This window comes from Myxine glutinosa, chromosome 2 (assembly GCF_964187855.1).
Source record: "Myxine glutinosa chromosome 2, kmMyxGlut1.1, whole genome shotgun sequence".
Taxonomy (NCBI): domain Eukaryota; kingdom Metazoa; phylum Chordata; class Myxini; order Myxiniformes; family Myxinidae; genus Myxine; species Myxine glutinosa.
Genome location: NC_136262.1, coordinates 11,524,379 through 11,543,082, shown reverse-complemented (window position 1 = coordinate 11,543,082; position 18,704 = coordinate 11,524,379). Strand labels below are relative to the sequence as shown.

General features: G+C 45.0%; 1 protein-coding gene across 3 annotated transcripts in view; it reads left to right on the top strand.

Moving 5' to 3' along the window:
- The window catches only part of LOC137422041 (FH1/FH2 domain-containing protein 3), a 375,404-nt gene that overhangs the window by 323,694 nt on the left and 33,006 nt on the right, over positions 1 to 18,704 (top strand). For all 3 annotated transcript variants that reach the window (XM_078772994.1, XM_078772993.1, XM_068108729.2), the window contains 4 exons: positions 1 to 266; positions 464 to 864; positions 4,963 to 5,121; positions 9,435 to 9,617. The exon at positions 1 to 266 is cut by the window's left edge and continues 82 nt beyond it. In XM_078772994.1, the coding sequence (XP_078629120.1) occupies positions 1 to 266; positions 464 to 864; positions 4,963 to 5,121; positions 9,435 to 9,617 (1,009 nt within the window). The remainder of the gene's footprint in view (positions 267 to 463; positions 865 to 4,962; positions 5,122 to 9,434; positions 9,618 to 18,704) is intronic.

Sequence of the window (18,704 nt, the reverse complement as noted above, 5' to 3'; positions counted from 1 at the left end):
ACTCAGCACTCCCACCGATCCTGTATCGGTGGACATAAATACAGAGGGAGTGAAATCCAAGCCCGAGATCGACAGCGAACCGACGAGCAGCATCGAGGGCCTAGCGCAGAGGCTCAACATTGTACCAGGAAAACCTACTACACGGGAGAACGAGGGTGAAACCGATACATTACACAAAACCACAGAAGTCGATGCAGTTCCTCGAAAAGAGTCTGACCAACTATGGGACCAACTGCTTACTGAGCCTCGTGAATTGCGTATAAAAGGCAGGTGTTATTTGGGTTGGTGATATCAGTTGCTGTTTGTTGCTCGTATTTCAGTTGATGATTCAGAATGACCTTCAGCACATTAAGTTGCAAAATGGACTGTGGAACTCAGATTTGTAACCTGTCAGTGTGGCAGGTGCGTTCCATTTCCAAAAATGCCTGTTTATAATTCGTTCGTCATCCTTCTATTTCCACAGATATGGACTTCACTGACCTCACTGACGAAGATGATATTGACTTCCTGCAGCTCAACTTGACAACCACAGCTGATATGACAGTGCCACCTCCCCTGCCAGCCTCCTTCCTACTGCCACCCCCACCTCCTGGCTGTCCACCTCCACCACCGTTCCCTGGAAAGGTTTTCCCTTCGTCTGTGACGCCTTTTACATCCTCCAATGCCAGTGGAGTCCCGACTCTTCCGTGCAAGAAGAAGACCGTGAGGCTGTTCTGGAATGAAGTGCGGCAGACGGAGTGGAAGCACCGGAATCATCGATACGGCACTCGTTCCATCTGGGCGCTCCTTGAACTTGTGACTGTAGACACAAATAAGTTAGAGCTGCTGTTTGAAACAAAATCCAAAGAACTCCCAGCAAACAAGGTTAGAACTTAGAACTCTCTTTAGATCGGGAACTTGTATATCATCATATTCTCTGTGAAATATCCATTTTGGAGGGGTCGGTTTGGCATAGATTTTGTGCCTGCATGCTTATCTTTCATGAATTGATCTGATATTTAGGGCACTCTCGTGCGTGCTTGTAATACATACACCAAATGGTGCATTTTTGCCCTCTGCACACACCGCTTCCCCACAACTGCAGATGCAACCAACTGCAACAACCTTCTACCCCTGTTAATACACCCCAAATCCACTTTTTTTTTTGGAAATACCGACTTTTTTCTTTCCTGGAAGTTCCAGCAGTGTCCATGTGTTTTATACTTTCCCATCCCCCGCCTGCCCATGCCTCTTCCCCCCAAGCCTTCTCCCTCTCACAGATCTCCCGATGTCCCTGTTCTCTGCTGCTGTACTTGTGTGCTTCCCTCTCTCTCCCCATATTGTCTCCCGCTCCCTTTTTTGTATGTTTTATGTGTCTGCTTGTTGTTTTTTTGTGATTGATGTTAGTTGCTTACACGAGCCTCGATATTGTATACAAAAAAAACAAAAAAACCTTGTATATGTGTTCACATGTACGTCCATCCCTCCAGTCTTTCAAGAGCGCTGCCAATCGTCACTTTCTGCTTTATTCCATATCCACTCTCGCTCTCTTCTACTCTCATTGGGCCCTCCCCCACACATTTCCTTTTTGCAATTCATATACGCAAGTGCAATGTCTTTCTCTCCCTGGTCCTTTTTGATTCCCTGTCAGTCAATGTACCTGCTGCTGTCTGTCATTTAGATCCTACGTGAGCCTAGATTTCTGGAAACAAATAAAATTATATGAATAATGTACCGCGGTAATATCAGGTGGCTGCTCTAGACTAGTGAGCAAGAAGAGCGATGGATGTTAACCAGTGGTTGGATGGGGTTTGGGTTTGTGAATACCTGGGCATCGCAGCAGGGTACAGGGTGCTCAATATAAGGGGGGCAACAATATTTGTGGCAGTTCTTGAGAAATAAATGTGAACTTTTTTTCGACTCGAGGATATGGTTGAAGGGTGGGGGGTAGCAGGCGATGGTTAATGGAAGGGAAAGGTTTAAGGTGTAATACCGGTGGATGGTGAGGGGTATGACAGATTCTGTAAGTGAGATATGGTTTCGTGAGGAATTCAACTGGAAGACAGGAATTCAAGGTACCGTAAAATGGGGTGAATAGGGACAGCAAGGTGAAGTGACACAAACTGAAAAAAAGTTTGGAAACTTTTTTCGCTGAAAATTGATAACCATACTGATTTGTTGATATTTGGGTTGAAAGTGTTCTCTTGTTTTTTTAAAAAGCAACTTATAGTCCCTATTAACCCCATATATGGGTTAAATAGGTATAAATAGGATTTTTATGGCTGTCCATATTCACCCCGTTTTACGGGTTTACCCCGTTTTACGGGTGATTAGGGACAGTCACTAATACAAAAAAATAATAATCAAGAAACAATCCTGAGTTTCCAACTTATTGCTAAATTGATAGCTCAGATGGATGCACATAATATGCACCCATAATATAAACCACGGTGCCAATTTAAAAAAAAATGGGATAAAAAGTTTCTCCAACCTGTCCCTATTTCTTGATTATTATTTTTTTGTATTAGTGACTGTCCCTATTTACCCGTAAAACGGGGTGAATCGGGACAGCCATAAAAATCCTATTTATTCCTATTTAACCCATATATGGGGTTAATAGGTTCTATAAGTTGCTTTTTAAAAAAACAAGAGAACACTTTCAACCCAAATATCAACAAATCAGTATGGTTATCAATTTTCAGCGAAAAAAGTTTCCGAACTTTTTTCAGTTTGTGTCCCTATTCACCTTTGCTGTCCCTATTCACCCCATTTCACGGTAACAGGGGTTATAGGTGTGATAGGAAAGCATGAAAGGGGGGATGTGTGGCAATCTGGCTGAAAGATTTACAATCTCGGTTGACAGATGCAGTTTAACATAAAGAATGTAAGGTGATGGAGATGGGTGAGAATAATTAAAATAGTGATTAAATTATACAAGGGGCAATCTTGGAGCATGTCACACAGGAGAAGGATCTGGGGGTGGGAATCGATGCAGGAGGTATGCAGGCAGGGCAGTTCCAGGTAGCCACAGGTAAAGCTAACAGGGTTTTCGGTTGTATTAATAGAGGGATAAATTATAAATCAAAAGGTAGTGCTAACACTGTGTAGGAATTTAGTGAGGGCTCCATGTGGAATATTGTGTACAGTTTTGGTCACCACATCTCAGGAAGGATGTAGCTGCTATAGAGAGGGTTAAGTGATGGGAAACTAGATTGATTCCAGGCCTAGCTGGACTCATCTATGAGGAGCAGCTGAGACAGGAATTTATACTTAATCAAAAAATGTCTGCATAATCAGAAAATAGTCTGAAGGAGTCAGAAAGTAGTTGATGATGAAAAGGTCTTCCTGGAAAGGTGGCGGCAGTGGAAGTGGTAAATAGGTTTAAATGTGAATTTAATTGGTACCTGGATTTGGATGCATTGGAGTATATGTTGGCAGGACTTCTGTAAGTATCTCGTGTGCGCATGCGTAATGGTATCTGGCGTTGGTGTAGCACAGGCATGATGGGCCGAATGACCTCCTCCTGTGCTAAAGTTCCTTGTGTGTGATGAGTGGGAGCATTACTACGTAAAGCTTTGGACTTATCTTTGTCTAATATATTTGGCTTTCGAAGAGCCTAGCAGGATCTATCTATGCATTAAGACGCAAAAGCAGAAATCCAATTTGTAGGAACTTTTATCAACTTTGGACCAAGTTGGAGTAATTTTCAACCATTCCTTATTCCGAGCAAGTGCGGTTTCAGTGGGATGTCTCAAAGTGGTTTGATTTGGTTGAAGTATTTTGCCTTCGGTCTGACCCCTGCAAATTTTCAACATTTGCTGTCCTTGAATCGTTTTTCTATGTAATTCTATCAAAACTGTTAATGTAATGCGATGTTGTCCAAAATATCACAATAAGACATTTATAAAGCACATCGGTTTTGGAGGGTTTATTTCATGTCACTAGAAACACCCGCTCATTTCGGAAGCAGCCTCGGGAGGGGAGGATGGGAAGGGGGATAGTGGGTGAGGTGGAGCAAATATATATTTTGTACCATGGTTAGTAATCCCCCTTGTCTACAGCAGGGGTCAGTAAACCACTTGTACTGTGGCATGTGTGCAGGTGAAACTCAAATCATCTTCCCACCCCCTCCTGTGGGATTTTTTGTGCCCATGACCTGACCTTGGGTAGTACTAACAGGTTTGCAAAATTTGGTGGAGATCGGGATAGCCCTCTTTTTTCGATAATTTTCAGATGAACACATAAATATAAGCAGAAATTTGCCTCATTTCATATGGTAGGATGATATGCTGGCCTGATACTTTTGATGATATGATGTAGTTTGTTTGAATACTTGCACAAGATAGGTATATTTCATCCCCATGCAATCCAAACCATGTTCTTTTCTACCCTTGTTGACCCCCCCGCCCCCCCCCCCCAACCCCTTCACACCCCAAGCCCTACTTCCAAATTTCCGGTTTTCCTTACTTAGAGTTTTCTTCTGTATCCATCTTGTCCACCCCATGCATCCTTTCCTGCCCCACATTCCTCTCCACCCGATTGTTTGTCTGAGTCTGCCTCTATCTTGTCCTTGAACTCATCGGTTGGTGTTTTCCCCCCTCTCTTTACTCTTTATTTTGGCCTTTTATATCCTGATCCATCCAGTGTTCTAGCTCTTCCATGAGCCTTGACTATGTATAATAGATATACGTTATATATTTATGTATATTTATATATATGATGTATATATAAATACAAATATATGAATATATAAATGTATATATACAGTATATTGCAAATAAAGTGACATGGCACTTTATATGATTTTGTTTTATGGCTGTAAAATCATATCACGGGATAGTTGACGTTGGAATGTTGCCACAGAAATGTTATAATGTAAGATCTGGTCTTAGGAAGAAAAAGAAAATCAGTATTTAAACTTCTCATATCTTATCGAAGTATTTTCATCCTGATCCTAATGATCTTTCTGGTATCTTTTTCTAGCGAACATCTACAGAAGGCAAGAAGAATGAAGTGACAGTGCTCGACTCGAAGCGCAGCAATGCGATCAACATCGGCCTCACAGTGCTTCCACCACCACGCACCATTAAAACTGCCATCCTAAACTTCGATGAATATGCACTCAACAAGGAAGGAATTGAGGTTAACGTTACATGTGAAATGAATTTTTTTGCTTGTTCCTGTTATCTTGAGTGCAATCTTGCACAAACATGAGGACCTAATTGGCATTACAAGAGGAATTGTAGATGTTGAGGGGAGTCTGGGCAAATGGTAGGAAACATGATATGTATGAAGGAGAGTTTTTAGATAGCAATATAAAAGGAGAAACTGTCATTGAGATTCGTGATAATATGGCAAATTAACCATCATGTTACTTCTTCTGAGAATGCTTTTTGATTTGACTGTATTAATCTATTATTCTTGGGGAAAAAAGCCCATCAGTCCATAAACAAATTGATAAAACACATGCACATCATCTTATGTGTTTTCGTTTTCAAGGTACACAAAAAACTTTACGCACTGATGGGTATTAACCCATATATGAATCCCTTTATTTGAACTTTTCTAGAGCATTACTTGGTTCCTCCTAAGAACACAAGGGTAGTCCAGCATGCACAAGAGATTTTTTGAATGTCCCTTCTTTTCTATCGTCCAGCATTTTCTACAAGATATGGAATGTCCCTTCTTTTCTATTGTTTGCCACATGGCACATACCTTATAAAGGGGCCTTTTCTATGCCCCTGGTATATTTCCCAAGAATGCCCTTCATTTTCCATGGCCACTGTAAGTGGCTATAGCTTAGAAAGTGGCATTCTATGTTGGGAAAAAAATATTCGACCCAGATGGGACTCGAACCCACAATCCCCAACTCCTGAGACTGATGACTTTCCTTAACCCTAACCTTGCCCAAACCTAACCCTTATCCAGTGGGCCATATATATTTATATATATTTAATTTTAAAGCAAAAACTATGGCGCTTAGGTGGAATTTGTTTTGAAAGCCATTAATTAGACATATTGTTCGATTTATATTCCAAGTTTCAGCTAGTTTCAATGTATAGTTCTTGAGATATGAGCGCCAACACATTTCGGACGGACGGACAGACACCAATGGGAATTCGAGGGTTTTCTTAATAAAACTCAAGAATGCAGAAACGGACGTTGCTCAAATTTGGAACATATTACTTCAACGTACAAAGCATTTGCTTCTGAAATACACTCGTACACTAAATACAAAAAACAAATCAAGACTGATGAAAGGAAAGAAAGACGTATATATTGCTACCTTTATGCCGAGCTAGCTTGACGCAGTAGTAGCTTCTGAAATTTGAAATTCATCCAGTAGAAGCAGAGAAACGTATTTTCAGTCCCTATGTTAAAGCTGCATACAGAGAAACGATCCCTTATATAAAGGGAGGGGTGCTTTGTGCCTCCCTTGATATATATAATAGGCTAATGCTGTCTGTCTGTCTGTCTGTCCCACCCTACAACAACAACAACAACAACAATCCCTCATTCTCATCTATCTCAACAATCTCAATCTCAACAACATCTCATCCACCCTCTCTGAAAAAATGTCCACTTCTCCCTTCGTTGACCTCCACACCCCTTCCGACCTCACTGACTACTACAACCACACTCTCTCCTCCTGCCTTGACCAGCTTGCGCCTGTAAAAACCAAAATAGTTTCTTTCACCCATTCTGCTCCCTGGTTTACCCCCGAACTCCGCCTGATGAAAACTCGTGCTCGCCAACTTGAAAGACTCCGCCATAAAACAGGTCTCACAGTTCACTCCCAAGCCTACAAGGACCACCTACAACACTACAAAGATGCCCTCTCCCGCACCCGCTCCGCCTACTACTCTCAAATTATCCACTCTGGCTCCGGAAACCCAAAAGCACTCTTCTCGACAATAAACAAACTCCTCCGCCCCCTGAACACCACCACCCAGTCATTCACAGTATACAACTGCATCTCCTTCCTCTCTTTCTTCCAACGCAAAATTGACAACATCTACAACAGCTTGACCACCGCCGCACCCGCTCCCCCTCCAACCACCTGCCCCCCCTTGTCCTGCCATCCCCTGTCTCGGTTCTCCCCAATCTCCCCTACTGACCTCTCTGAACTCCTCATAGGAATGAAAACTGCCACCTGCACTCTTGACCCCATCCCCTCCAGCTTTGTCAAGGCCTCCCTCCCTGCTCTCTCTCCACTTATCATTGCAACAATAAACTCCTCCCTGTCTACAGGCATCGTCCCACCTTCCCTCAAAATTGCTGCTGTTACCCCCATTCTAAAAAAACCTGGACTAAACCCTGACACCCTAAACAACTTCAGACCCATCTCCAACCTACCCTTTCTGTCAAAAGTTTTGGAACGCGCTGTAGCCACTCAACTCAAACATCACCTCTCTGCCAATAACCTGTATGAAACATTCCAATCCGGATTCCGCTCCAACCACAGTACTGAAACTGCTCTCCTCAAAATCACCAACGACCTTCTCCTCTCCTCTGACGCTGGCAACCTCAACATTCTCGTCCTCCTCGACCTCAGCACTGCCTTTGACACCATCGATCACACCATCCTCCTCACCCGACTTGAATCCACCTTTAACGTTACCGGCACTGCCCTCTCTTGGATTAAATCATACCTCTCTGACAGACGCCAGTTCATCTCCATCAATAACTGCAAATCCCCCACTTCTCCCCTCCCCCAAGGTGTCCCCCAAGGTTCAGTTCTTGGCCTCCTCCTCTTCATCCTTTACCTGTCCCCCCTCGGTCACTTGATCCGCCGTCATGGTCTCCAATTCCACTGCTTCGCCGATGACATCCAGCTTTTCATCTCCACCAAGTCCATCTCCACCGCCACCCACTCTATCCTGACAAACTGCATCACTGAAATAAAATCCTGGCTTCAAATCAACTTCCTCAAGCTTAACTGTGATAAATCTGAAATAATCATCATTGGCCCAAAAACGCTCACAAAATCCACCCATAACTTTGCCCTCAACATCGACGGTATCCCAGTATCCACCTCCCCTCACATCCGGAATCCTGGCGTCATCTTTGACCAAACCCTTTCCTTCGACAAATACACTAAACAGATCACAAAGTCAGCCTACTTTCACCTGAAAAACATTGCCCGTCTCCGTCCATCCCTCTCCTCCACGGCTGCAGAAACCCTCATCCACGCCTTCATCACCTCCCGTCTGGACTACTGCAATAGCCTCCTCTATGGTTCACCCTCAAAAATCACCAATAAACTCCAATACATTCAGAACTCCGCTGCCCGTCTACTCACCCATTCCCGGACCCGTGACCACATCACCCCCATCCTTTACAAGCTTCACTGGCTCCCCATCCCCCAGAGAATCCAGTACAAAATCCTCCTCTTGACATACAAAGCCCTCCATAACCTGGCCCCATCCTACCTGGCTGACCTCCTCTCCAGACACACTCCCACCCGCAACCTCCGCTCTGCTGGTACCAACCTCCTGACCCCCCTCCATCCGGACCAAATTCAGATCCTGGGGGGACAGGGCCTTCACCCTCTGGAACTCACTACCTCACACGATCAGAGACTCCTCCTCACTCACCACATTCAAAACATCACTAAAGACCCACCTGTTCAACACTGCATTCAACATTCAACCCACAGCATTTAACCCCTGACTATCTCTTCTCCTTCTCCCTCCTTTTGCTTTAAATATTTCCCTATTGATTCTTGTCTTTTTGCAATTGTGGTTTTCATGTATTGTTATGCATTATGTTTTCCACTCTGTCAAAGCGCCTTTGGGCTACTTGAAAAGCGCTATACAAAATAAATGAATTATTATTATTATTATTATTAACAACAACAGGCATTTTAAGGCCATTTTCCCTGCAAGAGAAGGGGTTAGCCTTGCGGCCCCCATGACAATCGTCTCCATTTTGCCTTATTTTCTGCATCTCCCCTTGTTAACCCCCTTGCCCACATTTCTTCTTCGGCCATCTTTAGCCAAGTCTTTCTCGGTCTTCTCCGTCCTCTACTTCCTTCTACGTTCATTTCCATCACTGAAACTTAAAAAAAATTTAAATTGAAAAAGAAAGAAAGAACTGAAAGAAAACTGAAACTGAAAAGTCCCATCCTGAAACAATGAAATTCTTCTCAGTGCAAAAAAAAATTATTCGGTAAAAGTTGCTTCAAATTAATTCAAGCCTATAGAAAATTGTTTTTTTTCAATCAGACAGTAAATTTAACCTGGACGGTGTATGGGCAACATGACCGCTGCCTCGATTACTCCAGAAAAAAAAATGTTTCCTCTTAAGAAATATATAACCTTCCATTTTTGAGCTTTTTTAGTCAGCGCAAGAATAAAAGGCTTCCTTCTTTTTCTATTTTTAATATGGTATATTTTTGACCACGGGCTTCTGCTAGTCGAGAAATAATTGTCACAATGATTTTTCTTTTGCAGAAACTTTTGGCCATGATCCCAACGGAAGAGGAAAAGCAAAGGATCCAGGAAGCACAACTCGCACAGCCAAACATCCCTTTAGGGCCAGCAGAGCAGTTCCTACTCACAATGGCGTCCATCAGTGAACTTGGTGCCCGATTACAACTCTGGGCCTTCAAAATGGATTATGAGAGCATGGAAAAGGTAATTACAGGAAATTATGGGTCACAAAGCCAACTTAAAGAGTTGATGCAATTTTGTTTTTTTGCCAGACAGCCACAAGTTACTTCAATGCTGTGTCATTATGTTTCCAATGGAAAAAATCTTGATCTTAATATTCTTTGGTCTAAAGGTGGGATGATTGTTTTTGTCTTAGTTTTCTTCTGTCAAGTCTACGAACATAATTACACCTGGTTCTGTGTATGTTGGATTATTTTGCCCCCGTTGGACTTAGTCCGAAATGGGGGCTTATTGATTGGGTCTCGTCCACCTGTCTGTCCGTCCGTGCATCCGCAGCCATATATCAGACGTGTATGGACCGATTTTGTGCATACTTGGCACAAAGAGAATACATGAGAGTGTACATACGCAGAAGATTTTGTTTTGTAATCTGACCAAAGATGGCCGACTGGCAGCCTTTAACTCCATACAGCAAAATTGCTAAAACCACTGGGCTATGGCATTTGATGTCTTTTTGTCCCCCGTTGCACCGCGGAGCGAAAGGGCGACTATGGTTTTCCCCTCCGTCCGTGTGTGCGTGCGTGCGTTGAAACTTGAGCGGAAGCAGAAGGAAGAAGAAGGAAGAAGGAAGAGAAGGAGAAGGCAGAAGAAGGAGAAGCTATTGAAAATTGGGTCGCCACGTCAAAATCCAAGATGGCCGCCACCATATATATGTCTAAACCTTGTGGGCGACATATCTTGAAAAATAAACGAACTACTAACTTCTAATCTGGTGTGTGGGTGTATCTACGCATAAGGAAGAACGCTATTGAAAATTGGGTCGCCACGTCAAAATCCAAGATGGCCGCCGCCATGTATGTCTGAACCTTGTGAGCGGAATATCTTGAAAAATAAACGAACTACCAACTTCCAATCTGGTGTGTGGGTGTATCTAGGCATAAGGAAGAACGCTATTGAAAATTGGGTAGCCACGTCAAAATCCAAGATGGCCGCCGCCATGTATGTCTGAACGTTTCTTTCGAGGCTGTCCATGCGCTCACGCTTTCAAATTTAAGTAATTTTTTCACAGTTGTGTTTTTGTCGTGGCTGTATCTGTCTTTCAGTGTGTGTACTTGTGGTGTGTCTTTGGTAAGATTCTTGGTGTTGATTTTTCGTACCTGCATACAAAATCGTCGGTTATTTCGTGTCGCGTATTCTGAGGCCTAGTAGGTTTCCGTGTCCAACCTTGGGGCCTTGTTTTTCTCTCAGCGGTTCGTCGATTGCGCTGCAATTACTTTCGTTCCCTGTTTTTTGTCCCAGTCTTTCACCCCATACTTCCTTGTTTAAAATCTCAGCTCAGAAAAAAAAAAAAAAATTTCCCCTTCTCTGCTCTAATTCGTTTATTCGTTGTTCTTATTTGCTCGTTCGTTCTTCGACCACGTTGTTCGTGATCACGTTGTTAAAAATGTTTAAACTTTCCCCTGAAGAACTATTCTGTCGTATATTATAACACCTTTTTCTTCTTCTTCTATAAAAGGATGCTTTCGACTTACTCACCAAATCTATTCATTCCAAAAAAAAATTCCATCTCTTACAGTGCCTCTTTCATACATTCCCTAAACTCCCCTGCTCTCCACCCCCCCCCCCCCCCCCCTCCAGCGTCCTCAAACGTATTTTTGACTCGAAGGTCTCAAGAAATTCATTTTGCAATAAATGTTCGTTTCCCATGAATCGTACACTTTTCGAAATCCAATCTCAACCCTCCCCTCCAAATCTTCCCCATCACCCCTTCCCTCCAAAACTTCCCCATCACCCCTCCACTCCAAACCTTCCCCATCAACCCTCCCCTCCAAATCTACCCCCTTACCCCTCCCCTCCAAATCTTCCCCATCACCCATCTCTTTCAAATATTCCCCCTTGCCCCTCCCCTCCAAATCTTCCCCATCACCCATCCCTTTCAAATCTTCCCCATCACCCATCTCTTTCAAATATTCCCCCTTGCCCCTCCCCTCCAAATCTTCCCCATCACCCATCTCTTTCAAATATTCCCCCTTGCCCCTCCCCTCCAAATCTTCCCCATCACCCATCCCTTTCAAATCTTCCCCCTTGCCCCTCCCCTCCAAATCTTCCCCATCACCCCTTCCCTCCAAAACTTCCCCATCACCCCTCCCCCCTAAAACTTCCCCATCACCCCTCCCCTCCAAATCTACCCCCTTGCCCCTCCCCTCCAAATCTTCCCCATCACCCATCTCTTTCAAATATTCCCCCTTGCCCCTCCCCTCCAAATCTTCCCCATCACACATCCCTTTCAAATCTTCCCCCTTTCCCCTCCCCTCCAAATCTTCCCCATCCCCCCTTCCCTCCAAAACTTACCCATCAGCCCTCCCCTCCAAAACTTTCCCATCACCCCTCCCCTCCAAATCTACCCCCTTTCCCCTCCCCTCCAAATCTTCCCCATCACCCATCCCTTTCAAATCTCCCCCCTTTCCCCTTCCCTCCTAAACTCCCCCCACACCCCTCCCCTCCGAGACTCTCCCTCGCTCCTCCCCTCCTAGACTCCCCTCTCACCCCTCCTCCTCAAAGCGTCCTCCCCTCTTCTTCCCCCTTCCAACTTTCACCTTCATCTCCCCCAACCTTCTGCCTCGCTCTTCCTCCTCCTCAAATAACACCTCACTGTGCCTCACCCAATCACCATCAAACCTTTTGTCCGCCCCATTCTTCCCTTTCTCCAAGCTATTCTGAAATCTCTGACACACCTTCAACAGCTCTCCCTACCTCTTCCTCCTCTTCCACATCTTACCCTACCCCGCCCCCCCCCCCTGTTCTGTATCCGATGCTCCCCCTTCCTCTTCATTAACGGTATGGATCTCAAAGAACCGGGGCCTTCGCTCAAACTTGACTGATCTCTCCATACAGGTTGCTTCTGACAAACCAGACGTAATCTGCTTAACAGAAACTTTCCTCCTTCATGATGTCTCTGATTCCTTGGTATCTCTCCCAGGTTACTCCCTCCTCCGGTATGATAGACCTGAGCCTCGTCCTGGAGGTGGGGTTGCTATCTTTATAAAAAACTCTCTTCCTCACTCGCCCTGCACTGCCCTCTCTCCACCTCACCCCCAGGAATACCTTTGGCTACGGCTTCCCCTTCGCTCCCACCTTTTGTTCATATGTGTGTTGTACCGTCCACCAAACAGTGATGACTCCATCTACATCTCGCTGTCTGACAATATGGACCAACTTCTATCTACCCATCCCAACTCTCTCTTCCTCATATGTGGTGATTTCAATTGTCACCATGCCAGTTGGCTGGGTGTGGGTACCTCTCTCACCAGCCATGGCTCTTCAGCAAAGGACTTCTGCGACTCACTGGGACTGACACAATCTGTCAATTTCCCGGCCCGGATCTCAGTCAACGGAGCATCTTCTCTTCTGGACTTGGTTATGACTAACTTCCCTGAAAATGTCTGTTGCTCTTCTTCTGCTCCAATCGGCTCATCTGATCATGTGCTTGTTAAAGTGGACATCTCTCTGACCATTCTCAGAGAGCCTCCTCAGCGTCGACGAGTCTGGCATTTCACTCGGGCCAACTGGCACGGTCTTCAAGCAGCCATCAATCATCTGGACTGGTCTCCCATCTCTACCGCCTCTGACATCAACTCATCCTGGGAATTCTTCCAAAGTAAATTGCTCTCTCTCATGCACAGATTTATCCCATCTCGTCTTCAGTTGTCATACCCTTCCTCCCGTCCATGGTACACGTACACGGAATCTTGTGGTGAGGCTGTTGCCCAGAAACAACTTGCTTTCGTCTCCTGGAAAGCAAATCCAACGGAAGGAAATCTCATTTCCTTTCACAAAGCCCGAAACAAGTGTGTGTCCACCCTCAGGAGAGCCAGGAAACAATATCTCTCCGTTCTCAAGACCGAACTCTCTTATCTGTCTCCCTATTCCAAATCCTGGTGGCATCTGGTCAAATCTGTTTCTGGTGTTTGTTCCCCCTCCATCCCCTCCCTCACCTCAAACGGCTACACGGCTGACTCCGCACGTGAAAAAGCTGAATGCCTCAACTCTGTGTTTGCCTCTAAATCTTGTGTCCCAAACCCATCCCTCTCTGTACCCACCATACCCAGTCGTACCCAGCTGCTCCTGGACTCTGTGTCCTTTCCTCCTGACAAGGTGGAAAAGTTTCTGTCAACCCTCGACTCTGATTCTGCAACTGGACCTGACGGCATCATCCCACGGGTACTAAAATCCTGTTCTTCCGCTCTTTCACTCCCTCTCTCGGTTTTCTTCACCCTCTCTTTTGCTCAAGATCATCTGCCATCTGCTTGGAAATCAGCCAACATCACCGCTTTGCACAAAAAAGGTGCAAAAACAGATCCTAGCAACTACAGGCCAATCAGCCTTCTCCCAATTATCAGCAAAGTCATGGAATCCATCATTGCTTCAGATATTAAATCCTTCCTCCTCTCCAATGGCTTGATCTCTGATCATCAATTTGGTTTCAGACCTGGTCACTCTACTCTGGACATGCTGCTTCTGCTTTCTCAAAAATGGATGGAGGTCCTCAATGCCAAACAGGAAATTAGAGCTGTCTCCCTCGATATATCACGTGCCTTCGATACGGTCTGGCACCCCGCTCTGCTCACCAAACTCTCCTCCTTTGGTATCCATGGAAATCTCCACGCATGGCTGGCGGACTTCCTCTCTAGTCATAGTCAAAGTGTGGCCCTGAATGGGTTTCTCTCATCTCCTCTTCTTGTTCTGGCTGGAGTTCCCCAAGGCAGTGTTCTGGGCCCTGTGCTTTTTCTGGTCTTCATCAATGATCTCTCTGACTCTTGAAAATCCTCTCTATCTCTTTGCTGATGACTCTACTCTCTGTCGCTCCATTCCTCATCCCTCAGATCGGCAGTCTGCAGCCTCCTCACTCTCTGCAGACCTGGACAAAATCACAGACTGGGCAAACAAGTGGAACATGTCTTTCAATCCTGACAAATCTCACACTCTTACGATGTCTCTCCGAAAAGACCGACTGGACAACCCTCCAATCCACTTTCTGAATAATGCTCTCCAGGAAGTTCTGTCACTCAAGCTTTTGGGTCTCACTATCTGCCATGACCTTTCCTGGGAAAACCACATTTCAAATCTGGCCTCCAAAGCCAGTCGCCGACTGGGCATCCTCCATCGTGCGAAGTCCTTCCTTGGCACACCTGAGCTCCTCACCACATACAAGGCTTTCATCCACAGCTCAATGGAATACTGCTCTCCCCTCTGGGCTGGTGCTCCTGCCTCACACCTAGCTCGTCTTCACGCTGGTGAAACCAAAGCGTTCAGAATCATTGGAATCTCCCGCGATGAAGCTAACTCCAAGGGCCTTTCACTCACTCACCGCAGGCAGGTTGGTGGTCTTTCCATCTTCTACCGACTCCTCTTTGGCCTTGCCCCCCCAGGTCTCTCTGGGCTCTGTACCCCAAATATTCCTCCAAGTCGCACAAGATCTGCCTGCAACCCTCTTATGGTTAAACTGCCAAAATCAAGACTCTCTGCTCACCTTCACTCCTTCATTCCTCTTTTCTCCCACCTCTGGAACAAACTCCCTCACTCTCTTCAATCCCACTCCACCCTCCAGGTCTTTAAAACAGCTGTTCACCACCATCTGTTATCTTCCCCCATCCAAAACCTTGATCTTTTCTACCCCCGCTAATTTCACCCCAAATCCACTTTTTTGAAATGCCAACTTCTGTCCTGGAAGTCCTTGGTGTCCTTGTGTTTTATACTTCTCTCACCCCCCCCCCCCCCCCCCTTCCCACGCCTCCTTCCCCCAAGCCCTCTCCCTCCCACACATCTCCCTGCTCTCAAATGTTATGTTTGTGTGCTACCCCTTCTCTCCCCATCTTGTCTTCCGCTCCCTCTTTTATATATTTTGTTTGTCTGGTTGATTTGTTTGTGAAATAAATGTTAGCTCTTTCACGAGCCTCGATTCAGTATACAAAAAAAAAAAACAAAAAAAAAAAACCTTGTGAGCGAAATATCTTGAAAAATAAGCGAAGTACCAACTTCTAATCTGGTGTGTGGGTGTATCTCGGCATAAGGAAGAACGCTATTGAAAATTGGGTCGCCACGTCAAAATCCAAGATGGCCGCCTTGCTTCTTCCACTTTGTCAACTCACATCACTTCACCGACCGGGGACCTAGGCGTAAGGCTTGTACTCCTTGTTTTCTCTGCAAGTACGTGGCTCGTAGAACAGCAAGGCTGCATTGACACTGGGATAGTGGGGAAACAATTGGGCACAAGGGAATGGCCAGAAGAGGAAGACAGAGAGGAGGGCAGGAAACCCTGAAACCAGCAAGTCGGAGGGTTGGTTTGGGAAGGGGTAATGGGGGAAATAAACGTCAACGGTACTGGTATTTACTATTTGAAGACAATTGACAGAGTTGGTGCAAGTACTTTTTTCATGCTGAGAAAGGGGACATGACTGGGGAACACAACTTGAGCAAGAACCGAGGTGGGAAAAACATTTTTTTAACTGAATGGAAAATAATTGCCAAATAAAGCTGCAACCCTTTTATGTATTCTCATATTGCTGGAAGGTTAAAATATAAATGGCGATTAAGAACTTGGAAAAATAATTATCCACACATTGAACAAAAGGGACACGAAGCAGCTGCCATCCTTCCTACTCTTACCATCAATACCTTTCTCTGTGATCCGACTCTGATGGATTTCAAAGCCAAAAACACTTGTATTCCAAAGCTCAATCGATGTGGTTGGGTGAGAGTCAAACATGAGTTTGAGATTCTGGTGTACCATACTCCGTTACAGAGCATCGGTGCTGCCGGGGCAGTTTCTTGGCAAGGGTTGTTTACACTAGGCTGTTTGCCATTGCCTTTCTCGTAGTAGTTAGGGCAGGAATTTGTATTTTTCCATACGAGAGAAATTTAACGTCCATCCGAGAGACGTCACACACATTGATGATTCCCCCTGCCTGTGAAACACCAGGATGACAGTTTATAGCTGGGTCGGGATTCAAACCCAGGCTAGATAGCTTAGAGGTGAGTGTGCGCACCTCCAGGCCATCGTGCAAGCTCTAATTTGAGATACTGGTTGGAAAATACATAGAAAGACACAAATGTCACTTCACCTTTTGCTTTAAGGTTGAACGTGTTAAGTTTCTCTTCGAGGTCATGGGAAAGTTTTTTTTTGTTTTTTTTGTTTTTTTTTGCTGTTTCACTGTCCCATGAATGAATGTACATATTTACTTTCTTTTGAAATGTTTCACCGTCCTTATATTTGCTCCTTGTTTTTATTGCCCCCCTATACGCTTATTGGCAAAACAAATTCCTTCATGTAAAATACTTTCTCTGTTTCCGTTTTCTTTTCTTCTTGATTTCAACTTCTTGAGTTCATTGGACTGATATCCCAGGTGTAAAAGGTGTGGACCCACCTATAAGTAGCATTGTGGAGGATTTTGAATTAAAGTTAGAAACTGAGCCTGGTCTCAAGAGAATTGCCATGTCATTGCAAGTGAAAACCCAGCTGGCTCATTCATGACATTGAAGGTGGGGTTCATCTGCCTCCCCCACGTGATCTGGTTTATATCTGAAGCAGATCTCCACACATGGTGGTTGACTTATAGCATTAACAACTAATTGCCATCCCTTCCACTAATGATAACTTTTCCATATACTGTACATGATTAACTTTGGATACTTCCTGCTCACTAGTACCTGCTCACTAGCTCACTTGAGTACCAGCTTGCTGGGATGAATGATCACGGTGTGTACCCCGATTTAGAATAGGTACACCGTATCCCTGCGCATCGTAAGAGCGTGACCAAGGGTTGGCGTCAGGAAGGGCATCCGGCCATAAAAACATTGCCTCAAAATAGGGAACCATGATTGTCATGGGGCCCGCAAGGCTAACCCCCGCTCTAGCGGGGAGAATGGCCTTAAAACGATCATTCATTCATTCATTCATTCACTTCCTGCTCACTAGGTCTCTAGGCTGGGTTTTCATGGAATTATTAAAGAAAGAAGAAGAAAAAGACGTAAAATGGTCATAGCCCCCATGGTTTACAGTAATTTTGCTGTGCAGAGTTAAAGGCCGTCAGTCAGCCATCTTTGGTCGGATTACAAAACAAAATCTTCTGCATTTGTATAATCTCATGTGCTGTGGTTGTGCCAAGTTTGAACAAAATCGGTAAATGGATCTCCGAGAAATTGTTGAGGCGTGGTCAATATCGGGTTTTTTACAACTAAAATGGCCGCAAGTCGACCATCTTTGATCGCATCACGAAACAAAATGATATGCTTATTGATACCATCATGTGTTGTCTTTGTGCCAAGTATGATCAAAATCGATCCATATATCTCCGAGATATGGTTGTGGACGCATGCACGCTTGTATGGCCGAGACCCAATCCATAAGCCCCCATTTTGGACTATATCCAACGGGGGCTATAAATTCCTGATTAACACAAGGGCGATCAAAGTTGAGGTGAATATTTTTTATTGTCCAACTAGCAGGAGTACCCGGCGTTGCCGGGGAGGGGGCGAGGGAGGGGGGGGGGAGCAGGAGAAGGAAGGGTGAGGAAGGGAGTGGGTGGAGTGTAAGGGGGAGGTGAGGGGAGATGGAGGGGAAATATGTACTACATATACATCTTTTGCTGGGGGGGGGGGGGGAGTGGTAGCTTTGACAGGCCCTTCCGTTTCGGGGGAGTGTGGGGGGGGGGGCAGGGGGGGAAGGGAAGGAGGAAAAATTTCTCCGTGCAAAGAGTGCTTCATAACATCAGTATTGCACAGTGTCCAAAAAATACATTTACATAGAGACATTGTAAGTGTCCAAAATAGGAAATTGTAATAGAGGGCACCATCACCAGGTGGCGCTACACGGTACATTTACATAGAGAATTTACGCCCCTCTCCCGGTCTCCCACGCCCCAGAAAGAGGCCGCAGCCACATAGCCTATGTTACCCCCCAGACAAAGTTGTATTTGTATTTGTACCCCGAGTAAAGTATAAAAGTGTTTATAGCTGGAGTACCCGGCGTTGCTCAAGCGAAAAAGAAACATTAACATATTTGAAATGAGGGAAAATATAATGGAAAAGCAATTACATCCAAATCAGACTCCA